Source organism: Kogia breviceps, chromosome 19, assembly GCF_026419965.1.
Source record: "Kogia breviceps isolate mKogBre1 chromosome 19, mKogBre1 haplotype 1, whole genome shotgun sequence".
Taxonomy (NCBI): Eukaryota; Metazoa; Chordata; class Mammalia; order Artiodactyla; family Physeteridae; genus Kogia; species Kogia breviceps.
In genome coordinates, this window is record NC_081328.1 from 17,079,088 (window position 1) to 17,104,725 (window position 25,638).

The 25,638-nt window shown below is 35.8% G+C and overlaps 1 protein-coding gene across 15 annotated transcripts in view; it reads left to right on the forward strand.

Moving 5' to 3' along the window:
* Positions 1-25,638, forward strand: part of RHOT1 (ras homolog family member T1) — a 62,098-nt gene that overhangs the window by 27,155 nt on the left and 9,305 nt on the right. For 7 of the 15 annotated variants that reach the window (XR_010838353.1, XM_067022175.1, XM_067022176.1 and 4 more), the window contains 12 exons: positions 6,158-6,256; positions 6,772-6,880; positions 7,461-7,581; positions 9,761-9,845; positions 10,218-10,363; positions 11,397-11,497; positions 12,940-13,070; positions 13,982-14,065; positions 15,616-15,735; positions 16,728-16,930; positions 17,981-18,076; positions 19,717-19,839. Coding sequence is in view for 14 of the 15 variants with exons in the window: in XM_067022175.1 (XP_066878276.1) it covers positions 6,158-6,256; positions 6,772-6,880; positions 7,461-7,581; positions 9,761-9,845; positions 10,218-10,363; positions 11,397-11,497; positions 12,940-13,070; positions 13,982-14,065; positions 15,616-15,735; positions 16,728-16,930; positions 17,981-18,076; positions 19,717-19,839 (1,418 nt within the window). In the remaining variant the exon portion in view is untranslated. The remainder of the gene's footprint in view (positions 1-6,157; positions 6,257-6,771; positions 6,881-7,460; positions 7,582-9,760; positions 9,846-10,217; positions 10,364-11,396; positions 11,498-12,939; positions 13,071-13,981; positions 14,066-15,615; positions 15,736-16,727; positions 16,931-17,980; positions 18,077-19,716; positions 19,840-25,638) is intronic. The other 8 variants (XM_059047851.2, XM_067022174.1, XM_059047858.2 and 5 more) reach the window with 3 other exon arrangements.

The window sequence follows — 25,638 nt, forward strand, 5'->3', positions numbered from 1 at the left end:
ATCAACTGTTAACCGTATGGGAGTTCCCTTGTATGTTATTTTTCATTTTTCCCTTGTTGCTTTCAATAAATTTTCTTTGTCTTTAATTTTTGTCAGTTTGATTGCTGTGTGTCTCGGCATGTTTCTCCTTGGGTTTATCCTGCCTGGGGCTCTCTGCGCTTCCTGGACTTGGGTGGCTATTTCCTTTCCCATGTTAGGGAAGTTTTTGACTATAATCTCTTCAACTATTTTCTCTGGTCTTTTCTCTCTCTCTTCTCCTTCTGGGACCCCTATAATGCAAATGTTGTGTTTCATGTTGTCCCAGAAGTCTATTAGGCTGTCTTCATTTCTTTTCATTCTTTTTTCTTTGTTCTGTTCCGCGGCAGTGAATTCCACCATTCTGTCTTCCAGATCACTTATCCGTTCTTCTGCCTCAGTTATTCTGCTATTGATTCCTTCTAGTGTATTTTTCATTTCATTTATTGTATTGTTCATCTCTGTTCATTCTTTAATTCTTCTAGGTGTTTGTTCTTTAATTCTTCCCAGTCTTTTTTAACATTTTTTTCATCTTCTCGATCTTTGACTCCAATTCTTTTTCCGAGGTCCTGGATCATCTTCACTATCATTATTCTGAATTCTTTTTCCAGAAGGTTGCCTATCTCTACTTCATTTAGTTGTTTTTCTGGGGTTTTATCTTGTTCCTTCATCTGGTACAGAGTCCTCTGCCTTTTCATTTTGTCTGTCTTCCTGTGAATGTGGTTTTCCTTCCACAGGCTGCAGAATTGTAGTTCTTCTTGCTTCTGTTGCCTTCCCTCTGATGGATGAGGCTATCTAAGAGTCTTGTGCCTATTTATTTTTTATAATTAATTAATTAATTTTTGACTGCGTTGGGTTTTTGTTGCTGTGCATGGCTTTCTCTAGTTGTGGCATATGGGGGCTACTTTTAGTTGTGGTGCATAGGCTTCTCATGGCGGTGCCTTCTCTTGTTGTGGAGCACTGGCTCTAGGCATGCGGGCTTTAGTAGTTGTGGCACACAGGCTCAGTAGTTGTGGCTCATGGGCTCTAGAGCACAGGCTCACTAGCTGTGGTTTACGGGCTTAGTTGCTCTGTGGCATGTGGGATCTTTCCAGATGAGGGCTTGAACCCTTGTCCCCTACATTGGCAGGCAGATTCTTAACCACAGCGCCACCAGGGAAGTCCCCGTGTCTGGCTTCTTTCACTTAGTGTAACGTTTTCAAGGTACATCCATCCATGTTGTAGCGTTATTAGTACTCCATTCCTTTTTATGGTCAAATGATACTTCATTTTATGGATATACCACATTTTGTTTATCCATTCATCTGTTGTTGGATATTTGGGTTGCTTCCACTTTTTGGCTGTCGTAAATAGAGCTGCTAAGAACATTTGCACATAAGTTTGAACCCCTGTTTTGAGTGTCTGTTTAGCAGTGGAATTGCTAGGTCACGTGGTAATTTTATGTTTCACTTACCAAGGAACCACTAAACTATATGAAAGTCCCAATTTCTCCACATCTTTGCCAACACTTGTTATTCCCCAGCCCCCACCTCTGTTTGTTTGTTTATAGCTATCCTGGTAGATGTGAGTGGTATCTCGTTGTTTGAACTGCATTTCTTTGATGGCTAATGATGTTGGACATTTGTGTGCTTATTGGCCATTTGTATATCTTCTTTGGAGAAAGGTCTGTTTGAGTATTTTGCCCATTTCTTAATGGAGTTATTTGTTTCTTTTGTTGTTGTTTTTGAGTTTTTAAGAAATAAAAGTTTGCTGGGGGAAAAAAGTTTCCTGTAAACATTTTTTTCAGGAAAAGTTGATAGTATAGGTGAGTGGTTGGAGAACTGACCCACAGGCCAAATTTGGCCTGCCACCTGATTTTATACAGCCTATGAGCTAAGATACATTTTACATTTTTTAATGATTGGGGAAAAAATCAAAAGGAATAATATTTTGAGATATGGGAAAATTATATGACATTCTGATTTCACCATTGATAAATAAGTTTTATTGCACCACTTCCACCTTCATTCCTTTATGTTTGTCTATACTTTCCTGTTACAAAGGCAGAATTGCATAGTTGCAACAGAGCTTATATGTGGTAAGTGTCATAACACTGCTGCTCAGTGCACTGCTAACTGGACTGACACGGTTCAAATGTATTTGAGCATGGTATGCTCATGGTACATGAGCATTTCATGTACCATGTGTACCACTGCACTGAGGCATTTTATTTTTTTATTATCAGTATATACCTATCATGCCAAAACAAGAAAAGAAAAAAAGTGGGTTTTCAGATGGCGAAACAGATATATATTCTGAGCTCTAATTTCAGCATTGGTTTTTTTGGACCTAAATGCACTTGCAAAGGAAATTTCCTTGTTTCCTAATCCATTTGACCATGCAGTTGAGGAGCTTCCACCCAATCTTCAGTTGGAACTGATCAATCTGCAGTGTAATGATGTGTTAACAGGCAATATCAAGAAAAAAATCAAATATGGTTCTGTAAATGCCTTTGAAGTGATGAATGTGCTCAATTAAAGTTTTATGTTTACAGATACGTGTCACTATTGGCAGTGTGTATCTGTGCAAAGAGACATTTTCAATGATGAAATATGTAAAATCTCATGACAGATCAGCATTAACAGCTGAACACTTGCAATTGATTTTCATGATAGGGAGTGCTGACTTTTTTTTTTAATTGACGTATAGTTGATTTATAATATTGTGTTAGTTTCGGGTATATAGCGTAGTGATTTGTTTTTTGTTTTTGTTTTTGTGGGTTTTTTTGCAGATTATATTCCATTATAGGTTATTACAAGATAGGGAACATTAACTTTGAACCCTAATTAAGCCAAATGTTAACCCTCTAAGAGGAATTCCATCCTTCTCATTAGTAGACCTATATAGTAAATGTATACTCAGTTATTACTATATTTTTAATTTCATTAATAAAAACTTGGTGGAAATTTGATTATCTCTTACTATGTAAGTACCTACATGATATCCTTGATTTTGCCTGTTGACCCCCAAAGCCTAAAATATTTGCTATGTAGCTCTTTACCAAAAAAGTGCTGACCCCTGGTATAAATATTAATCTGAGTTATCCCTTAATCTGACCCTGATTTACTCTTCCTTAATCCTGGTTTACTGTTCCTTAATTGGAGTGTTTATTTCTAACTTGCTCTTAATTCAGTATTTCCCAAATTCACCTCATAATAGTCACTAGGTGTACTTGTTAAAAATACAGATTCCATTCTGATTCAGCCAGTTGCTATATCTTATGATCAAGAAAATTTGGGAAACAGTCTCATACTGGAGAGATTTACTTCTCAGCTTAGCCTAGCAGTACATTAAGTCCCTACTGTTAGTTGGTTCTCAGTTCTCTAATTGCTGCTTTTTTCTTAGGCCTATTATTAGTTCTGCTAATCTGCTAATCCTCCCTTCCCTGTAAAACACCTACTACCATCTGTTAATCATTTCTTAGGTGGACCTGCCTAAGGTAAAATCTGTTAACTTTTAGAGACTGTATGCCTTGATTTATACAAGTACAAGCCTCGAGTCTAAGCTTATAACAGAATCTTTTATTTAGACAACATTAATAAGCTTTTAACACAGATTTGAGGTAGGATCATCAAAAAGATCATGTTATAAATTAAAGCCTGAATTCGAAATATGTTTCCAGTGATGACTCTGTATGACCCATGGAATCCTCTGCTTACCTAATAATGAAAAAGATCTGTGTGAGGGTTTAGATTACTTTATATGCAAAATGAGTTTATTTTATTACTGCCAAAATATTTTAGTTTTATTAAAGTATAATTTTTAATACTTTTAAAAAGTAGTCATTTTTTGGTGTTATATTTTAAGAGGTTAATATTTAAATATCGTATTGAGCCTAGTACCTTAGAGCACTTTTGCTTCTGATGCATTTCAAGCTTTAATGAAAAATGCATCACTGTTTTTCTTCAATTACTTTTTTTAATGTAGCATTTTATGATACAAGGAAAAACCACTTGCAAATAAAAAGGTAGTTTTAGATTCTGTTTTTTGCACCATTCTAGCTTTGCTACTTTTTGAAACGTTTAGATTATTATGTAACAGATTTTTAAAAGAAGAGTAAATAAAATATAATGTAATCTTTATTAATCTTGAATATCTAATTTAGGATCACGTTTATAGAAGCAATATCTTATTTTTGCTTAAAAAATTATCCATGATTGTGGATGTGATAGGTTATAGTCCATTTAACGTTCTTTCATAAAGAATGCCCTAACCAGTGCTCCCTAAATGTTTGACTTCTTTTCCTCTAATCTCTTTATGTCTTAGATTTTACCTTTTTATCATTATATCAAGTTGCTCTCCTAGAGCCCCTATTTAAACCAAAAGAAGATAACTGTGCCTTCTTTTTTTTTTTTGAATCTTGACTCTGGTGGCTATCGTTTTTTGTTTTTTTTTTTTTTTTTCGGTATACGGGCCTCTCACAATTGTGGCTTCTCCTATTGTGGAGAACAGGTTCCGGACACACAGGCTCAGCGGCCATGGCTCACGGGCTCAGCCGCTCCACGGCAGGTGGGATCTTCCCGGCCCGGGGCACGAACCCGTGTCCCTTGCATCGGCAGGCGGACTCTCAACCACTGCGCCACCAGGGAAGCCCTCTTTTTTTTTTTTTTTTTTTAACACCCTTATTAGAGTATATTTGCTTTACAATGGTGTGTTAGTTTCTGCTTTGTAACAAAGTAAATCAGCTATACTTCTTTTTTTTTTTTTTGTGGTATACGGGCCTCTCACTGCTGTGGCTTCTCCCGTTGTGGAGCACAGGCTCCGGACGCGCAGGCTCAGCGGCCATGGCCCACGGGCCCAGCCGCTCCGCCGCATGTGGGATCTACCCTGACCCGGGCACGAACCCATGTTCCCTGCATCGGCAGGCGGACTCTCAACCACTGCGCCACCAGGGAAGCCCTATACTTCCTATTTTTAAAAGAACTTATTTTATGCACTTGAGTTTGATAGGTTAGTGTGATCAAAACTCATCATTACTGTTTGCTCTGGATAGCCATATCACTGAAGTTAGTAAGCTAACAAGTACACATTTTCTCACCTTGCCATCTCATTTCTCTGATTCAAATGTCCATAAGATATCTCCCTCCACATTTACACAGTGTTCAGAAATCTTCTTGAAAGTTTTATTTTCTCAACATTGTTGGCAGTGATTTTCCTATAGCAGTTATACAAATTAGAAGCATGTGGGGCTTATTTATTTATTTATTTAGTGGTACGCGGGCCTCTCACTGCTGTGACCTCTCTCGTTGCGGAGCACAGGCTCCGGACGTGCAGGCTCAGTGGCCATGGCTCATGGGCCCAGCCGCTCCGTGGCATGTGGGATCTTCCCAGACCGGGGCACGAACCCGTGTCCCCTGCATCGGCAGGCGGACTCTCAACCACTGTGCCACCAGGGACGCCCTGGGGCTTATTATTAAATAGTCAAATATTTGTTCTATCCATTATAAATCCTAAAATAAAAGTTGTCAAAGTACATTTCCAGCAGCTTTTCTTATAAAAGTTGTAGAGTCAAAAATGTAATTTTTTAAATGTAATTCTTATCTCATAATAGGAAGTTAGTAAAAGACTTGTACACTTATCAACCAGTGCTATTTTGTCACCTGCTTGTGAATCAGTACGTTTTATATCCCAGCTTTGATATATACACACACACAAGTGACAGACCAAAACATTAGTCCCATTTTGCTGCTAGAAGGTCAAAAATCAGAGAAGTTGTGGGGGGGAAGCCTTTACTATAGTTTTATGTCAGCTCAAATTCTTTATGAAATGAGAGAGGGCATTTCTTCTTTATATGACTGGAAGAATGAATCTTCCCTAAAGATGAATTTTTCTTTTGCCCATCTTCAGAGGGTGTGTGGTCATGAAGGGAGAGCTTAACCATTCCAGATCGGTCCAAGTAAATATTGCCTCATTTACTTAAAGTGGCTTGGGTATAAAAGGAAATGGCTTTGCTTTAGTTCATTTTTCATGTTGGTTGTATTTGATGTTATATATTTGACAGTGAAAACATTCAGAATTCTTCTTAGCATATTTATGAAAATCATATTTTAAAATCCCAGCTATTTACATTAAAACGATTGTTTCTTTTCTCAATGATTTATAGATGAAACCAGCCTGTATAAAAGCCCTTACTCGTATATTTAAAATATCTGATCAGGATAATGATGGTACTCTCAATGATGCTGAACTCAACTTCTTTCAGGTAGCCTTCTTTTATTTCAGATATTTGTGTATCTTGGTCTTTTTTTGCTGAGAAGAGAAAAAGTTTATTGGCTTGAACAATGGTATTTTGATAGACATGCATCTCTTTCATGTAAAAACTCTCTTTCACATCAGCCTATTTAATCTTTACCTAGGGGATAAAACTCTCTTATGCTTAGGAATTGAGGGGACTCTGAGAGTGTCATTTCATGGTGTACAGTGGGTGTATTAAGGATGACTTGAAGTCTGAACTCTGAATTATTTTTCTTTCTCGGTTTTGTATAACATAGCTACACAAAGAGCTCTGTGTTTTAGGAGCATGATGGGGAGAGTAGGGAAAACATGTCCTAAGTATGACATGTTTTACTTAATACAAAGTAGAGGCTCTGCTAATTCAGAATTTGTTTCCTTTGGTTGCAACTCTTTGATTTAATGTTACTTTGTGGATTAATATTTGTATTATTTGTGGTTTTAATGCTGATTTATTTTTAACTTTATTTTTATGTTTTTTGCTAGAGAATTTGTTTCAACACTCCGTTAGCTCCTCAAGCTCTAGAAGATGTCAAAAATGTAGTCAGAAAACATATAAGTGATGGTGTGGCTGATAGTGGATTGACACTGAAAGGTGGGTGAATGGTGCTTTTTCCTCCTTTTGAATTTAATATTTTCAAAATTTAGCAGAAGGCGAAAGTCTTTATAGTATTACCTATATTTAGGGAAATGTTTGTATTTACTAATATACCTAAAATCTAACCTGGATGTTTAAGAGTTGGAAGAGGCAGGCGTTGGTGGGGATAATTATCTTTACTGTGAGTATAAATTGGAGGTAGGGAAATTGATTGGATCTCAGGAGTGCAGAGGTCCATCTGAGGGTAAGAGATTTCAGAAACAAATTTATCTTAAAATTAAAATGATTTCATTTGATTTTATAATATAACCATGTGAATGTCAGTATATTCCTTGGGATATGTTTTTGGCCCTTTCATGTGGTGCCATCTCTTGCTGACCTGGGTGTATCTGTGAAATGATTCTGAAATCAACTCTTTGAGACACTTGTGAACTTTGTTTTGGTTTGACCTTCCGTATGCAAAACTAGTACACATGTTCAGGAGTCTAGCTCTTGCCGTTATGTGTTACATGCTTTTCTCCCATGTGACTCTACCCGTTTTCACATCAGCTATATTTACTAATTTATTTTATTTCAGGTTTTCTTTTTTTACACACACTTTTTATTCAGAGAGGGAGACATGAAACTACTTGGACTGTGCTTCGACGATTTGGTTATGCTGACGATCTGGATTTGACACCTGAATATTTATTTCCCTTGTATGTACCTTTGGCTTCTAATTGATTTCACTTGCCAGTATTTTAAAGTTTTATTTAGCATGTTGGTAGGTAGGCTCTGAGCTACTCAGGAATAATTTATAGATTTATAGAGCCGTTTATAGCAGGGTTTCTCAAACTCGGCACTATTGACATTTTGGACTAGATAATTCTTTATTGTAGAGCCTGTTCTACGAGTTATAGGATGTTTATTAGCACATCCTTAGATGCTGGTAGCACCTCTTCCCCAAGTCGTGACAGCCAAAAATGTCCCCTCAGGAGTGAAATCATCCCCAGTTGAGAGCCGCTGATTTATAGCATGGCTCAAACTCTTCCTCTTCTTCTAATGAAGAATACAAGTATCTTTTTTTATTCATTTTATTGAGGAAGGAGATAAAAGATGCTGGACGAACGTGTTTCTAGAGTCAGGGGATCAAAAATATATTGGTTAGCATTTTTCTTTTCTTTAGTCCTTCTCCTCCCTAAGTTTTATAGCCTGTTCTCAGCTCAGGATAAAATAAGTATTTTTCCTAAACGACCAGTCTCTTTGTGGTTATTTTTCTTTAGATAATGATATGTTTAAGTTCTGTATGTTTAATGATGAACCCAGCATCACCCTGAAATAGGAGACTGCCTTGCTATAGGATGCCTCTCCCATACCCAAGGAAAGTAGGCTTTTCAGGGAAGTGACTTCCCAAGATCTGGCCTTTGAGCCTTTCGCCTTTTTTCTTCGCTTTTTCAGTAGCACATTATCTTCATGTTCTCCTTTTTAATTTTAGCATAGCACTGCTAGCTATCCATGTAAGGGTTCAGAAAAACTTTGTTGTTTTTCCTTCCCCATCATTAAGGAAACAAAATTTCTAGTTGGATTTCTGGTCCATTAATCAGTTCTAAGTTAAAACTTCCCTTGTCAAAGTTATTAAATCTTGGCTCAAGTGATTTCCCAGGTTTTTCAATAAATATATATTGAATATATATATTGAATATATTGTCCCAGGACTTTTTTTTATCAAGTTTTCTTTTCTGTGCCATTTATGTTGGTAGATAAATTCTACAGGAGGTTGCTTATTGCTTTCTAAAGTATGACAATAAGGAAACTCCATCTTTTATGGCTTTGTGACTTACACTAAGATCTCTTTTAATTTCTTTCTGCGCTCTACCTTTAATTTTCTGTAAAGCAGCCCCTTCAAAGCCACCGCTTGAGTCTTCTTATTAAACTCTCTGCCCCTGTCCTTCACACTGCTGCTAGATTAATAGATATACAACATGGATTTTGCCATGTCACTTTCCCTTCAAGACAGGATAAAGCCTAAGCTTCTTAACCTGGTATAGGAGGTCATTCATGATCTGCTCACTCCGGCTCACTCCCTGCCTTCATTCTAGAAGTAAATACTAAACTATTTCTGGTCCACCAATCAGATATTGTTTCCCACTCCAGGCTTTTGCCCATGGTATTTTTACTCTCTTCCTCCCTTTCCCCACAACCTAATTCATGTCTGTTATCCTTCAAGTCTCAATACAGGTGACAGTGTCTCTCAACAGTGCTGACACATTACCATCTCCAGGCCAAGGTGTTCCCTTTTACAAGGGTTCCCCTAGCATCTGTCGTTTACCCATACTCAACAGTTGCCTCATTCTGTTGAGATAGTGAGGTTATCTACTTGTGGTCTGTCTCCAGCTTGCATGTGGTTCCTTAGAGGTAGGGAGCCTGTCTTGTTTTTATGTCCCCAGTACCTCCGTGCATTTGATAAATGTTTATTGACTCGAATTTAGGGTGTGTCAAAGGTCAAATCAGGCAGAAATAACATCTCTTCACATCATTTTCAACTCATTACAATGTTCACATTGTTTAAAGCTCATAATTTTGACTTATAATTGGTTTGTAGGAAGAACAACCCATTACAGTTTAATCAGTATTGTCTGTAAAGTTTTCAATACAACCTGCCCTTCAGATAGTTAAGAAAACTGTCACCTTGGAATGAGCACTATTGTGAGTCTTCTGAGAGTTGCCGTATACCGCCACAGTGACTTTCCCTGGGAAAGTCTAAATGGCTACAGAAAATGTGTTCTGTGAATGCTGTCATCCTACAGAAAGACTTGTTGCAATTTCATGTTCATTTCTCCAATTAAATTTTAATATTTGGTTAATGATTTATTTTTACTTTTTTTTTTTCGTCAACAGGCTAAAAATACCTCCTGATTGCACTACTGAATTAAATCATCACGCATATTTGTTTCTCCAAAGTACTTTTGACAAGCATGATTTGGTAAGCTTTTAGCTGCAGTTTTCCATGATATATGATAAAATATTTTCCTGTGAATGATGTAACTCTCTTCCCTGAGCTATTGGGTATTCCTGTCACATAGCCAAAAATTACCCAAACTTTCTTAAACTAGCAAAGATACTTTCTCACATTATTTACTTTGTTATTTTTTCAAGATGAAAAAGTCTAGTTTCTGATAGACCCTTGCGTAGGTTTCCTTATTTATGTGTAAGGAGTTTTCTTGATAAAATGTAAAATTTCTTTTCATTTGTTAGTTTTTAGAAACATAGCTTTACTTGATTAGGGAGCTCTTGCATTTGGGAATTATCCTCTTAGATATCTAAATGCTATGTATACTTCCTTGTGTATCTTCAGGATAGAGACTGTGCTTTGTCACCTGATGAGCTTAAAGACTTGTTTAAAGTTTTCCCTTACATACCTTGGGGGCCAGATGTGAATAACACAGTTTGTACAAATGAAAAAGGCTGGATAACCTACCAGGGATTCCTTTCCCAGTGGACGTGAGTATAGAGCTCACTTCTTTCCTCTAGAGTTACAGCTAGTTTGAAATTATGGTGCATTACATTCATCATTTCATATATTTGTCAGGTCTTGTGAAGTGCTTCAATGATAGCTGCCTGTGAGGATTATAGTGCTGCTGCTACCTCTAAGATGAACTATAGATGTTCTATAAATTTATCAGGAATGGATGTGTTTGCTTTTGGATGAGGTACAGGGAAACAGTAATAAGTCATATAAAAATGGAAGTAAATTTTAATACTTAAATTTTTTTTTATTGGAGTATAGTTGATTTACGATGTGTTTTAATACTTTTGATTAAGGGAATTGGAAACATCATTGTTGTACAAATCTTGTATTTTCAGAATATGGGGAGAGCCTATTTTACTTGACACTGAATTCTTACTTTGAGGGTTTTTTTTGTTGTTGTTTGTTTTCAGTGAACTCTTAGACTTAGTGAGGGTGTCTGCAGTCTTGTTGACCTATTGTCTAGGGTGCTAAAAAAATTCTCTGGTTGTGCATAATGACATAATTACTTTAGCCTTGGCGAGAATAACTTGCTCAACACCAGGATCTGTTCTTTTTTCAAATCATACGAAAGGCTAACTATTTTCAAGTGCCTTTCAGCCTTTCAGTTATTTTTTGCACCTTTTGCAAACCTTTTCAGATTTAATTATCATTAAGTCTTTAGCCAGTATTTGCAGTACAATATGTAACTTGGGAAGCAAATAATATAAAATATCCCTGCTCTAGATCTTACCAGCTGCTCACTGCTCATCTGTGTGGCCTTGTTCTCTGCGGGCAGGTGGAATAGATACAGGAGCCCCCTCCACCCCACATCTTGCATTCTCCTCCCTTTCATCTCTGCCCTAAGAATGTCACTGTAGGAAAAGCCATGGTTGGCACGTGGGAAATTAAAGCAGTCTGACAAAAATTATCTGGGTCTGGTGGTAAAATTATTTGAGCTGTTGTAATTTTTTTAAAATAAATATTCATTTAGGAACTATTCACATTTTAAACTCTTCCCTTTCCTAGGCTCACGACCTATTTAGATGTGCAGCGGTGCCTGGAGTATTTGGGTTATCTAGGCTATTCAATATTGACTGAGCAAGAGTCTCAAGCTTCAGCCATCACAGGTAAGTATATGAATGCTATTTAATTAGAAAAAAATTTTTTTTAGGATTCCAGTTTCATATGTAAAAAGAGTGAAAATAAATGCATCTTCATTAGTCTTCCATGTCTATGACTCTGTTTGCCCTTGATTTGGTAATCACTTTTGAGGTAAGTTGCCTGATTTTATTGCTTATCAAAAAGGAAAGAGTAGAGGTTTTACCTCTAGTCTCCCCCTGAGGGTACTTCATTGATGAAAATCAAGGAGGGGTATGGGCATGAAAAGTATTTACCAGTCTATCTTGTGTTTTAATTTTCTTTAAACATTAAAAACAATGCCTATTAACACATGATCCTGATATTCAACTGATTGAACATCTCTCAGTTTTATAACCTTTTTCCACATTAAAAAATCTTTCACAGATCTTGTAATATTAACCAGGCATTCTTGACAGGCAATGTGCTCCACTTAAAGAAAACCCGTAGATATAATATGAAATAACAAATTAGGGAACTGATCATTTCAAGAAGTTCTTATATCCTAATTTGTGGGGGAAAGTGCCATATCTTACAGGAAGCCCCATTACAAGAAGACAGCCTTGTGAAATTGACAGAGCAAGTACCCTTCAAAGTACTTAACCAGTTAGACAGTATTTAATGCAGCACCAAAGACTAAAGAACTAATTAGCCAGCATGAGGTTCTTTCACTCAACAAAATATTGTGGCCATATTTCTGTTATCAATAAGTATACTTTTATATATTTTTAATATTAGATAATGTATCATCATATGGATATTCTATAACTTAACTACCCCATAATTATTATCTGTTTTTTATCACTTTCAGGTTTTTTTGCCAAAAATAGTGCCTGTTGGTGAGCTTTCTTGTAGTTGAATCTTTGGGTATAGTTTAAGGAGGTCTGTTTACCTCAAGAAGAGATGCCTCATTGCTCTGCTGATACAACATTGTTTTCAGGGCTGCCTCTTTTACAGATTTACCTTGGAAAGGCCAGTTAACCCTAGCGTGCATATCCTCTTTCCATTTATAGACCCAAGAGAGTGCAGTATTGAAATAACATCTTTTAGTTTATAATTTATTATGACAATAATTTATAACAGAAAAAAAGATGGGCTATAGTATTGGCTATATTCATTGTAATTTTCGTTCATTTTTGGGATATCATTTTGTTATGTAAACGTACTACTTATTTTATGATGAAATAAATATCATTTGGTCACTAGAAGTTTACAGCTGACTTTCCAAAATGTGTCTTTTTCACTAAGTGGGGCCCTTCTGTATTATATTTTGTACTTTATTTCACATACAGCTTGACTACTGTACAGTATGTTTATTGATCGAACACTTTGTAAAAATGATAAATAGCAATACCCTATTTTGCAGAATGTGAAATGAAGGCTCAGTGAGTCTAAGCGGTACATAATTAGCTTTTTTTTTTTTTCTTTTTAGTAACAAGAGATAAAAAGATAGACCTTCAGAAAAAACAGACTCAAAGAAATGTGTTCAGATGTAATGTAATTGGGATGAAAAACTGTGGGAAAAGTGGAGTTCTTCAGTCTCTTCTTGGAAGAAACTTAATGGTGAGAGTTCTCAAGAAATAGAACTATACTCAACAGATTTTTATAGTCACAAGTTTACATAATTTTTTCATAACCATTTACCTTTTTAGATGATTAGTAGAACTGAGTGACCTATGTATAATAGTAAGGTACAACCAACGTGTAACAATAATCGCACTGAACTAGCTTTATCTTTGCTTCATTGATGTTAGCTATCATTTGTCTTTTTTTTTTTAACCAGCTTTTAGATGGGGATTAAATAAATACACATATGAAAGCATCAAACACAGTGCTTGGCATGAAGTAAATGTACAGTGAATATTTTGAACCGGATACTGATACCTAATTCTGACTACTGCTTTGAGTAAGGAGATTGATATATTTCAAAATGAAATAGCAGGCCAAATTATAGTGTAATGAGAATTGCCAGCAGGTGGCTCTGGAATATACTTTCAGTGATATAGTTTACTTCCTTTTCAACTACTGCTTTCCCTTTATGCAGAACAAATGCATCTTTTATTTTAGACCTTAAGAACTAAGAAACATGGGCTTCCCTGGTGGTGCAGTGGTTGAGAATCCGCCTGCTGATGCAGGAGACACGGGTTCGTGCCCCGGTCCGGGAAGATCCCACATGCCGGGGAGCAACTAAGCCCATGAGCCATGGCCACTAGGCCTGCGCGTCCGGAGCCTGTGCTCCGCAACAGGAGAGGCCACAACAGTGAGAGGCCCGCATACCGCAAAAAAAAAAAAAAAAAAAAAAAGAACTAAGAAACAAAATCAATATCCCCTTTGTATTGATAAATAATACATAGTGTAGGGAAGAATGTCCTTTTTTTGGTTAACACACCATACATGCAGAGCATATGTGTTGATGAAAACTAGTTCCTGTAATTTCTTACTATAAATACTGAGATGTTTTTGGTTGTTTTCAGAGGCAGAGGAAAATTCGTGATGACCATAAATCATACTATGCGATTAACACTGTTTATGTATATGGACAAGAGAAATACTTGTTGGTAAGAAGTTTTCTGGCATATAAAGATTATTAATTATTGGGTACATTTTAAATGACTCTTTGAAAACATAATTGGATTTAATTTAGTGGTTTTTGTGTGATTTATTTATGATTTTTTTTTACCTGGTTTATTCATTAGAATTAATTTTAATTCCCTTGATCCATGTGGTGAGTACATGGGTGTAGATATAAGTAAAAATTCATCTATCTGTGTGCTTAATTGTATGTTATACTACCGTAAGAAAGTAAAAAAAAAAAAAAATTAAATCCTCTTTGCTCTTTCTTCCACTTTTATTTTTTTAAATTATGTCCTCTATTGTTGACTAGAAATTAGTTTGAAGACCTTTGTGCAGGTGTGGGGTAGTTTAATCTGTAACCTGAATCAGGTTGTATCTATTTAGCAGGGAAGAGTGTATTTAACAGGTGTGGTAGCCTAAAAAATGATTGATAGAATAGTATGACTGAAAAGATAATATGAAATAGTAGAAAGAGGTTTTATGTTCTTTTTGGATCCAGTCTGATTTTGGTTTGAATGCTGGTCCACCAATGATCAGCTGTGTGACTTCAGGCAAATTGCTTATTCTCTCTGAGCCTGAGTTTCTTATTAAGTTAACTAATATGAGAAGCTCCTGACAAATAATAAGTACTAAAGAAAGTTCATTCCCTTTTTTTTTCTTTTTGGAAATAGTTTATTCTGCTAGACAGATAATCACATTGAATTTTATGCATATTTTGCTCTTTATGATAAAAGTTCTTTGTCAGTTTCTTGTTAAACCTGTTTATCTCTCATTCTTCTCCTAAGTATAATTCTGTATATTGGGTACTCAGTAAATCTTCCTGATTGTTAACTTTCCAGTTTTATTGTTACAACCATTCATTGCAGATTGATGTCTTTCATGTCTCTGAATATCCATGCTCTAATAGTGTTTTATTTGGAATATATTGAGTCACCTCTGACTTTACACTTCCCCTTTCTTCTCAATAAAGAAGCACTGTCTTATATAGCTCAATACTGAATTTTATGCTTGTTGGGTCATTATCATATCATAGATGGGATGTTTCTTTAGTGATTTTATAATTAACATTTCAATAACATTGAAAAAGAGTAGGCAGTGAAGTAGAACAAAATAACCTTAATGTATTGTCCTTTGGTGGTGTGGTAGAAAAAAAAAAAGACTTGGGAATCATATGTGAGTTCAATTTTTGGTCTGATGACTAGTTAGTTGTGCTATCTTTGGCAGTTGACTTAATCTCTTTAGTCTGTTTTCTTATCTATAGTATGTAGAGAATGCATGTAGAAGGCCTGCCTAGCACACTTTAGTCACTCACTAAATGTTAGTTTCTGTAGGACCTTAATCACCATTTTTCATCTTCAAAAATCAGAAGCTACTTGTTTATCCATATGTCTTACTGCCAAAAATAGTCTGAAAATTTATGCTTAACTAGTATTCTTAAATTAGGAAGTCAAGTTAAGCAAATCGTAAAACATCATGACTTTAATTTTACATCAGTGTTATGATACTTACGTTTCTGTCTTTTTCTTTTTACAAGTTGCATGATATCTCAGAATCGGAATTCCTAACTGAGGCTGAGATCCTTTGTGATGTTGTGTGCCTGGTATATGATGTCAGTAACCCTAAATCCTTTGAATACTGTGCCAGGATTTTTAAGGTTTGTTGCTCTTTTGGTCTAAAACCAAGTTTAACTTTATAAGGAGTTTAATGGAATTGTAATGTGGTGTTTTCTAACCAGGGAAATGCAAGAAAATTATTTGTGGAGCTTTTCAAAAATACATACGTTTGTGTCCTATCCCTGAAGGTTCTGGTTTCATTCTGAGGTGATAGAGTCACAGACATCTGTATTTTTAAAAGTACTTTTTTCCACATGTGACTCTGATGTGCGTTCCCAGTTAAGAACCTCTGCATTAATGGAAGGTCCTAGGAATGCACATGGATTATATGTTGCCCGTTATACCAAGAATAATAATAGAGCAAGGGGATAAGCCAGAGGCTTGAAAAGTTATCAGTTACTTTGAGATTATCAAAAAGATTCAATAAGAGTAAAAAAACTGTATGTATGAAGGAATTTACTGTAGCATTGTTTTTAATAGCAAAAACCTGGAAATAATCCAAATGTCTAACAATAGGAGGATAGTTTACCAAATTGAGACAAAATGATCTTATGAAATTTATGTAGCCATTAAAAATAATGGTTTTGAATTCTGAAAACATGGAAAATTCAGTATTATATTTTTAAATGGTTATGTCCAGCATGACTACAGCTATGTAAACATATATATATATGCATGTGCTTAAGGACTAGAGGTAATATCAAAAAATGAAAATAGTGTGCTTTAGGAGAGAGAATTTAGGTAGATATCTTTTTATTCCAAAGTATTGTTTCTTTTTGAAAAAATTTTTTTTCAAATTGTAGTGAATTTGAAGAATTGTTATAGGTTTATATTGTTACCAGCATTAGAAAAGTGGCCCTGGTCTTATTATGCTACTGACCTAGACAACTGCCAGTCTTTGCCTCTTAGTTTACTTTCTCCCTGAAACTGTTGATGCTTTGCCTATCTAGAGAAAATTTTTAGTTCCCATTTAATTAAATTTAGTAATTTTTGAACTTGTCATCAGATTTTGATTTCACTTTTTATTCTATAGCAACACTTTATGGACAGCAGAATACCTTGCTTAATCGTAGCTGCAAAGTCAGACCTGCATGAAGTCAAACAAGAATATAGCATTTCACCTACTGATTTCTGCAGGAAACACAAAATGCCTCCACCACAAGCCTTCACTTGCAATACTGCTGATGCACCCAGTAAAGATATCTTTGTTAAATTGACCACAATGGCCATGTACCCGTAAGTACTTGCTCTGCCATGATTTTCGTGTTGCATGGTTTGTGGTAACATTGCATGCCTTTATTAGCCATGAGGGTGGAATCTGTCACATAGAAGTTGTTCAGCAACAGAAAGAGACTTTGTAATGAGAAGGGACAAGTTTGAGTAAATGCAGGTTTGGTTTGGTTACCAGAAGAAAATTATATCAATGGTGCTTCTGATAATATTTGACTGTATTTGAGCAGGCTGTAACTATCTTAATAGGATAGTACAATAAAACTCAGCCCCTTACCCATCATTAAAAAGATAGTCTTACTGCAATAAAATGGAATTGACATCATGCTAATAAGGCATTTCCATATGAACAAAAAGTTAACTTTTATATTTTTTCTGCTGATTAATTGACCTTGAGTATGTGAAGGATTCTAAAATATTTTATGAATTTATGTTTAAATTATGGGTATGTTTGAGTTCAGGATATAATGTCTTTTTTTAGTGCTCTAAAAAGTAGTTGTAATTGGGATTCCTTCTATATAAATGTTTTATGTTAAGTGTTATGAGCCACAAATTTTATGTACATTTATTGTATATCTATACATGCATATGCACAAGCACATAGCTGTGGTCATCTTTGTAGTTTACTAACTGCCTTAAAATTGCATGGTTCTTAATGGCATTCTCCTCAAGTACAGTGTTTGTACAAATTCTGTTTTGTGACAAGATAGTTTTTCAGGCAGTGCGTTTCTCAGGACTTTACAGTTTATTTTATTTATTATTATGTTATTCTCTAAATTATTTTTCTTCTTATGAAAAGTACAGTATAACATAGAGTAATACTCAAAAATTGCTATAAGCTAAGGTTTTTCAAAAGGTTGTTAATTTGTACGGATTTTTCAAATCAGTTAACTTTATTGCTGTTCCATTAACTAGTACTTTAAAAAAATACAGCAAACACTTGAAATTCTATTTGTATTGGAAGAGAAGTCATTCCTTCCTATTACTGTTAGATAAGCAAAACCTTACTTTTTATGTTTACCTTTGCTTTAAAACTTTCGTGTATGTTATCTACAGAGAGGATCATTACAGAGACAGACTCTCCCGAGACATGGGCAACACTGATAGAATAGAGAATTTGAGAAAAATCTGGGTCTTTCTAAAAACTGCTTTGTAAGTTACTTTTTCTTTATGGCTTCTATGGCATTTTGTTGACATTTTCTTGTAGATGACCAAACCTTTTCTCCATAATTCACATTTAGTAATTATCCAGAAACGCACTGCTTGGTCAAGCTTACTGCCTAACTGTATACTATGGTGTCTTTTTTTTTTTTTTTTTTACTATGTAAATGCATTGTCTTAATCTTGTAAATAACTGCAACTGTGTTTTTAGATCTGCAACTTTTAAATTTTACTGCAATATGTGTGAGTGTGTGTGTGTGTGTATATGATAAATGTACATACATGGACACTTGTTTTTATGGTTAATCCGAAACTACTTCTCATGAAGCATCTCCCTGTTGCTAAGCATACTTTGCATCCCTTCTTTTTGGTGGGTGGAGCCTGTATATGTTGAAGAGTCAGATTCAACTTATAAAATAACAGATGGATTCCAGTATGACAGCTGGCAGTGACTTAGTAGCAGTGATATGTTCATCATCACAAGTCAGATTTTAAAATGGAATGTCTTGAGCCTGTAAGAGTCTTTTAAAAAATTAATTCTTGTTTTTCTTCATGTTGGGAATTAGGCATTATTGGGATGCTGCTAATCTCCACAACCATGCCACCGTGTGCTGTGGTCTCATCAGATCTCACAAGCTAAGCCAAGTCAGATTGGGCCAGTCCACTGACTGAGAAGCCTCTAAAAAATGTTCAGGTGTTACAGGAAGTGATGTAATTGATTCTTCAGGTGGCGCTCTTCTGAGTGGGTTCTGCGCCAGTACCTCTCCAGGGGTGGTGTGATGGCGTTGTATGTCTGAGTGGCTCCGACCACTGAGCAGTCATTGGAGACCCCCTACTTTGGTTGTTAGAGTGGAGGTGAAATGGGCTGCCCCACGTGCCTGTACCAACTAGTGCAACTCACTCAACCAGAAAGGAGTCAGAAAGCCTCCCTAAATTTCATATCTAATATCAATTGGATCCATTGTTGATTTTTACACCCTTACCCAGAGTTTCATATTATCATACTTAGCTGCTGTGTTTTGGTAGCAGACGAAATTAACCCTATATTTTGGGTTCAAGTAGAAATTTATGAAGCACTTTGATTTCCTTTGGAAGCCATAGTGCTTGATGAATTAAAGACGATGTTGTTCATATCTCCTCAGGGTTGAACATACTCGTCTTTTGACTCTTTTGTGTATTTCTCACTCTTCTCCTTCCTGGTTTTCAGGCATGTGTATATACTGAGGGAGGAGGAGGGGATGGTTATTTAAATGCTAGCAAACTCTGACCTTTTGGTGGGTGCTGTGGCTTACTCAGTTTTTCTTTTATTAATTTAGATGAGGGTGCCATCTATTGCTGTGCATATTTATTCCACTAAAACCCTTGTACTAATAATTCTGTCTCCCCTGCAAAAAAGCAAAAGTGTTAGCTAATTTTCCTTAGATTTTCTATAGGGAGGGAGGAGGGAGCTATTGCTGTTCATTATATTTTTGGTAAATGTGGAATTCTGCACAACTTTAGCATGCCCCACACTGTCCTTTTCCTTAGTGTTGCTTATGCCTAAATCTTTTTTTTTTTAAGTTGGCACACTCTGACTTGTGCCATATTTGTAAGTAAGAACTCAACTCCTGTCCTTCTGTGTGTTTTCGCAGCCATGCCCGGTTACGCTGTATGTGCACCTGCAACAGGTGTACATTTTGCATCTGTCAGAACTTCCTCAACTCAGACTTGCTGCAATCTGTAAAGAACAAAATCTTCACTGCAGTTCTTAACAGGTTCTTAACTTTCTTTACTGGGTACCAGGCATTCTGTTAAAATACAAAAGAAAAACGTGGTTAACTATTTATTATACAAATACTACAAAGACAACAAGCTGACTGATGCCCAACTAACTTCCACTAAAATTCTCACTGTGGTGACAATGTTTAGTTCTGGAATCAGCCTTAATGTTTAAAAATTAATAGATGTATTTAGGGGACTATAAAGTAAGATTTTAACTTTTTTTTTAGTAAGGAAGTTAAAGTATTTTTTATATTAGGGGATAATATATGTAGGGAGATTAAAAATCTTTTGGCTGAGAGTTGTAGAAATAGATTAGGGCTTTTAGTAAGGAAAAGACACATTGATTCCAAATGCTATACTGTCCCCAGCTTGCATTCAAATAGTACAGCTTATTAAAACCATACTTATATGAGCAGTATCTTGGGTTTGAAAAACTTCAATAATGAAATTATTATTATTATTTTTTTTTATTTTTGTGTGTGTGTGTGGTACGCGGGCCTCTCACTGCTGTGGCCTCTCCCGCTGCGGAGCACAGGCTCCGGACGCACAGGCTCAGTGGCCATGGCTCACGGGCCCAGCCGCTCCGTGGCATGTGGGATCTTCCCAGACTGGGGCACGAACCCCCGTCCCCTGCATCGGCAGGCAGACTCGCAACCACTGTGCCACCAGGGAAGCCCTATTGAAATTATTTATAGTTATAATTTACTTTTAAGTACCTGGAGTGTTGTTATGAAATGAAGATAATAACCAACTTTAAGGATTCAAAGGAATATGGAAAAGAAAAAGATCTATAGTACTAGTTTTTGAGGTCTTTACAATTGAACCCGAAACATAAAGTATGCCTAGAAAGTCATATGCTTTTAAAAAAGAAAGAAAAACAACAACAACAAAATAGGTTGTATACATTCCCTCAGAGCAATAAACTTGGAAGGTTATGTTCTTATTCTGGTCATGCTACCTTTCTTTGTTCAAATCGATTTTACATTTTGTGAACATTTAAGAGCCTATGTAATATTAATTTGTATCTAATGTCAAATTTTTATGTGTCTATGAATGAATTACGTCTTTGAAATCATTCAAATGTCATTGGGATCAGGGCTTGATTAAGACAGATAATCAAGCTAAACAGATTTTGGTTAGAAATGGATCTTATTTGGGTTACTGTTGGACTCTTACTGAGGGCTAGGCTCCGACTGTACCAAATGAGTAGGATAGTTTGTGTCCACCAGCAGTGTAGACATGGCTATTAAACAGTGAGGCTATATCTTATGTGAGTCAGAAACTGACTCTGAAGACATTCTAAAAGAGTTTCAGTGATGTTTTGAGCACTAGTAGCTCTGGAATAAGAATGCAGCCATCATAGGTGATTGCTTTGAAGGGATCACCGCGCTCATTTGGTGGTGAAGTTCTGCCTCTGTCTTTTGAGTGGCATCTTATAAAGAGTAACAGACAGATTTGCTCATGACAACTGTCTGAGAAAGTGCAAGGCTAGTTCAAACCAAACAGCATTCAGGAGCTCCGGTGTTGGTAATGGTAGAGTTGGAAGATTCTAGAATTCATCTGGCCTAACCTCCCATTAGATTGCCTTCCTGCGAGCCTTCCTGAGAGAGTACTGTTTATCTGCTGATGGCTTTCCTCATTGGAGAGGGTTTTTGCTTTTGCCTTTTTTTTTTTTTTGGACTAAAATTATTTCCCTATAACTTTGTCTCCTTTAGTTTTAGTTCTGCCCTTTAGAACAACATACGACTAATTCTACTCCCTCTTCAACATAGCCTTCAGACATTTGAAGATGCCCATCATGTCTCCCCTAATTTTCTCTTCTCCAGGTAGAACATCCCCATTTCTTTCAGTCTTTTCTTAAATTAGATGGTTTAGTGACTTCATCATTCCTGGTTTTCCTCATCAGAAAGCCCCTTAGTTGTTCAGAGTACCTCTTAAAAAGTGCCACTGAGAATGGAGAACAGTGCTCCCGGTGTGATCTGACTAGTCCATAACAGTGGGCAGTCATATTCCACAGTTAGAACAGCACCTGTCTACTGCATGAATTAACTTTTTAGCAGCCCCAGCCCACTGTTAATGCATATTAATCTTGGGCTTGAAATCAGATTTTTTCATACAAAGTGCTGTTAAGTCAGTGTCCCGTCCTCTCTGTGTATTTGACAGTTTTAGTTGGCTCTTTGTAGCTAAATGCAGATACATATATATCTCTATTGAGTGTCATATTCTGCCTTTTGATCCATTGTTCTAGCTCAGTCATTTCAAACATTATTTCTGTCATTTGTCCCATTATATATATTTCTCGGCATTGTGTTATTTGCAAATTTGGTAGCTGTGTCTTCTTTATCTTTCAAGTTATTGATTAAAAAATAATGTTGAATACCCAGAGATTAGAGAGCGAGATTGCTCAAGCAAGCAAGCCCTTTAGTGCTCCACTAGAGAACTCTTTTCCCGGTGACACAGATTCAGAATTCTTGAGGAAAGATTATTGTATCAGTTAAAAATATTTTATTATCCAGCCCATGTTGTATCTTACTGTCTTATAAGAGATTTCCCGGAGGGCTCTTTTGAAATAAATATAATTTCTACCACATTCCTCTGATCCACCGATGTATTAATTTTATCTAAATAGAAAGTGACATCTATTTGGTGTCTTATTCTTGGTGAACTCACCTTGGCTCCTAGTAATTGCTGATGGCAAACCATCAGTTTTATTCTAGAAGCTCTTTATCGTCCATAATTGCAGATTGATTCGTTGTCTGCATCTTTAGTGCCAATTTTAATTTTAGGTTGGTTTAGTCAGTTTCCCAATGAAATAGGTTGGGTGTGCATTAATGGATGAGATTGCTCATCATAACTTACTCTGTACAGTGATCCTCGAAGAGAAATCAGTACATTTTGTCATATCTAATTATAAACTAGAAATAATTTAATGGTAATGTCAGCATACATCACTGATGTCTGGTAATCAAGAAGGCAAAGAATGAAAAAGATGAGGAGGAAAACCAGCATACTTTTCAAAGAACTCCTTCCTCTTCCCTGGTAGTATTTCAATAAATTATTTTATAGAAGTCCAGTGGAAATTTAGGAGCTCTATATTGAAGTTTCTTCTAATTCACAAAAGGATTATAGATGAGGTAGGTGAGGGTGGAGGCCAAAAACTTAAGTACCTACAGGGTCTGGATGGATAACGTTAATGAATAAAGGTGGCCAAGGAGAAGAAATAAGAGAGGTGGGAGCTACGGCAGGCCCTGTCTGCAAGAGGCAGCCACCACTCAGCTCTGGCTGTTGGTTATCGTCCAAGCGTGGTGTTGCCAGGACTTCTGATTCTCTGAGACACTAGAAGTCAGGATTTTTAGGTAAAATTTCCTGATATTTAAGTAAAGGCAATTAAATTTTAAAAATCTGAAGTACTAATCAGAACAAAGAAAGCATGTCTACAGGCCACCAGTTTGCAACTTCAGTCTTAAGACATAGCCTAAAGTTGTGAAAATGCAGGCCAGAAAAAGGTACACCTGAGGAATGAAAATATCTCTTACAAACACCTCCACATACAGTTTTACTCCTTTCTCTTTAATAACTTGAAAAAGTAATGGGGTTGGTGGGGTGAGAATGGAACCACTTTCCCTACTGTGTCTTGGGTTTTGGCAACCTTTTGGTGGTTGGTCACCACTGGTTTGCTGTGCTAGGTATATCATGTTACATAAACAGAAAAAGGATTCACTAATTGAGTAAAAGTCATGTAAGAATTTTTCATTGTAATTCAATAGGGACAATTCTCACTCAACAGTAAGTCTTCGTTTTAGAAATCTGCTGTGCCTAGCGTTTGATTCAGAAGTATAAATGAGCAGTTTAAAATTTTTAATTTAACCAAAAAGTTTTGTTAAATGTCTGCAAAGAAATTAATAGACAAATATTGGTATATACATGTTGGTCTCAAATTAGTACATTGTTTTAGTGTGCTTGTAAAAATTTTGATCACCAAAATAGAAACTACTTCCAGAGATAATACATGTTTGGGGCCACGTTCTCCCTTTATGTCATCCGTCATCCTCCTACCACTTTGATTTATTCATCCAAATACTAAGTACCTGCTTTAGATAGGATCCTGCTGTGAGCTGGGGCAAAATACCAAGATGAAGAAGATACAGACCTGTATTTAAATACCTTTCTAAATATTGTGTTAAATTTTTTTTTTTAGCTTTTGGTTATATTTTCAGTGACCTTAGTGCCTTGTGCTAGCAAAGGAAGTGCTATAACCTGATCATTAGAGGATCTATGCCAAATTAATTAATTTATACTTACGTAATTTCAACAGTTCCAACATTTCTGAAATTGTCCATGTTTCCCCATCTGTCTTTGACCAGAAAAGATTGCCTTTATTTTTTTAGCTTATTTACTGACACTATGTATTTTAAGTAGAAAGTAGTGATAAAAATTTTTTTCTTTCCAGTTTAATTGAATGTATATTCAACATGTGAGAGAAGTGTTTAACTACATATCTGACATGTGACTTTGGTAATTATGGTCTCAGCCTTTAGATCTGGATAGGTTTATGTTTTTCTTTGGAATAATTTATGAATAGCTGGAATTATTTAAATTTAAATACATTTGGAAGATTATTAACCTGTGGCCAGATGATTTTAGTCTCTGGCAATGCTTTCATTTCAAATAGTGAAAATCATGTTATTGGAGAAAAATACCTTTTGATTATATTTTAATTATAAATACCTCTTAAATCTGAAGGTGTTAAAATGACTATGTAGGAGTGGGCTTGATTGTTGGTTTGAACTACCCAGGATTTTAGTTTATTAAATATTTATTATTCTGACTTTAGAACACTCCTGCTTTGCATGGGGATGTCACTATACTGTAGTGTGTGTGCACTTTAAGTTGTCCCTTCCTTTAGGTGTTCATTTTCATTTGTTTGCCTGTGCCACTTAGTCATTTTTTAACTCCTCTTGATCCATTTCCCAGCTGTGTTTCAGTGTATAATCCTCCCATTTTTCCTAACCTATAATTTAATCAAATTGTTTATTTTATGATTTATTATTTTGGCGTGGTTTTCTTTGATGCATATCTTGGTTTTAGTATTTCTTTCACCACATTTTAGTACTTGCGCATTAGCCATATAGGTTATTAGTTCATGTTACTTCTTAAGTTTGGTAACAGCATCTTACTTTAGCAACAAAATGTGTAGTTCACACTGAGTATGTACCGAGACGCAAAGGTATGATGGACAGTCATCATACCCATTGTATTTTTTATCCTGTTTATTAATGTATTTTTTAAAATCGGATATACGTGACATTTATTTTAATCTGTTCTTTAATGACTCACTTCATTTACCCATATTACTTTAGTAATCACACAAGTTCCTCCTTCACATTGTTTGAAATCATGTTACTTAATATAGGAGCCCTGTTTTTGAAGAAAGGACTTTACTGTTGTCACACTAAAATGAACTGTCTTTTCACAGGATTGCTTTATGAAGAGGATAGTTTCCTAGAAATCTTCATGCTATAGAGATTCTGTTAGGAATGTAAGAGTTCTTAGGATATTATGTTACAGTAAAATATTGTATTTTAAGGAAGTGCATCCTGTGTTTTAATTTCATATGAAACTTCTGTGTTCATACGAAAGGTCCTTACAAGGCTTTTCTTTGAATTTGGATACATATACATAGTCATACGTTCAAAATTATATGAGAGCTTGTGTTATAGATTCTCTTCAAGTAAGCTGCTGCTGCTTATAAATTAAAAACTTTTTGCCGTTTGGTTAGTATATTAAAGGAC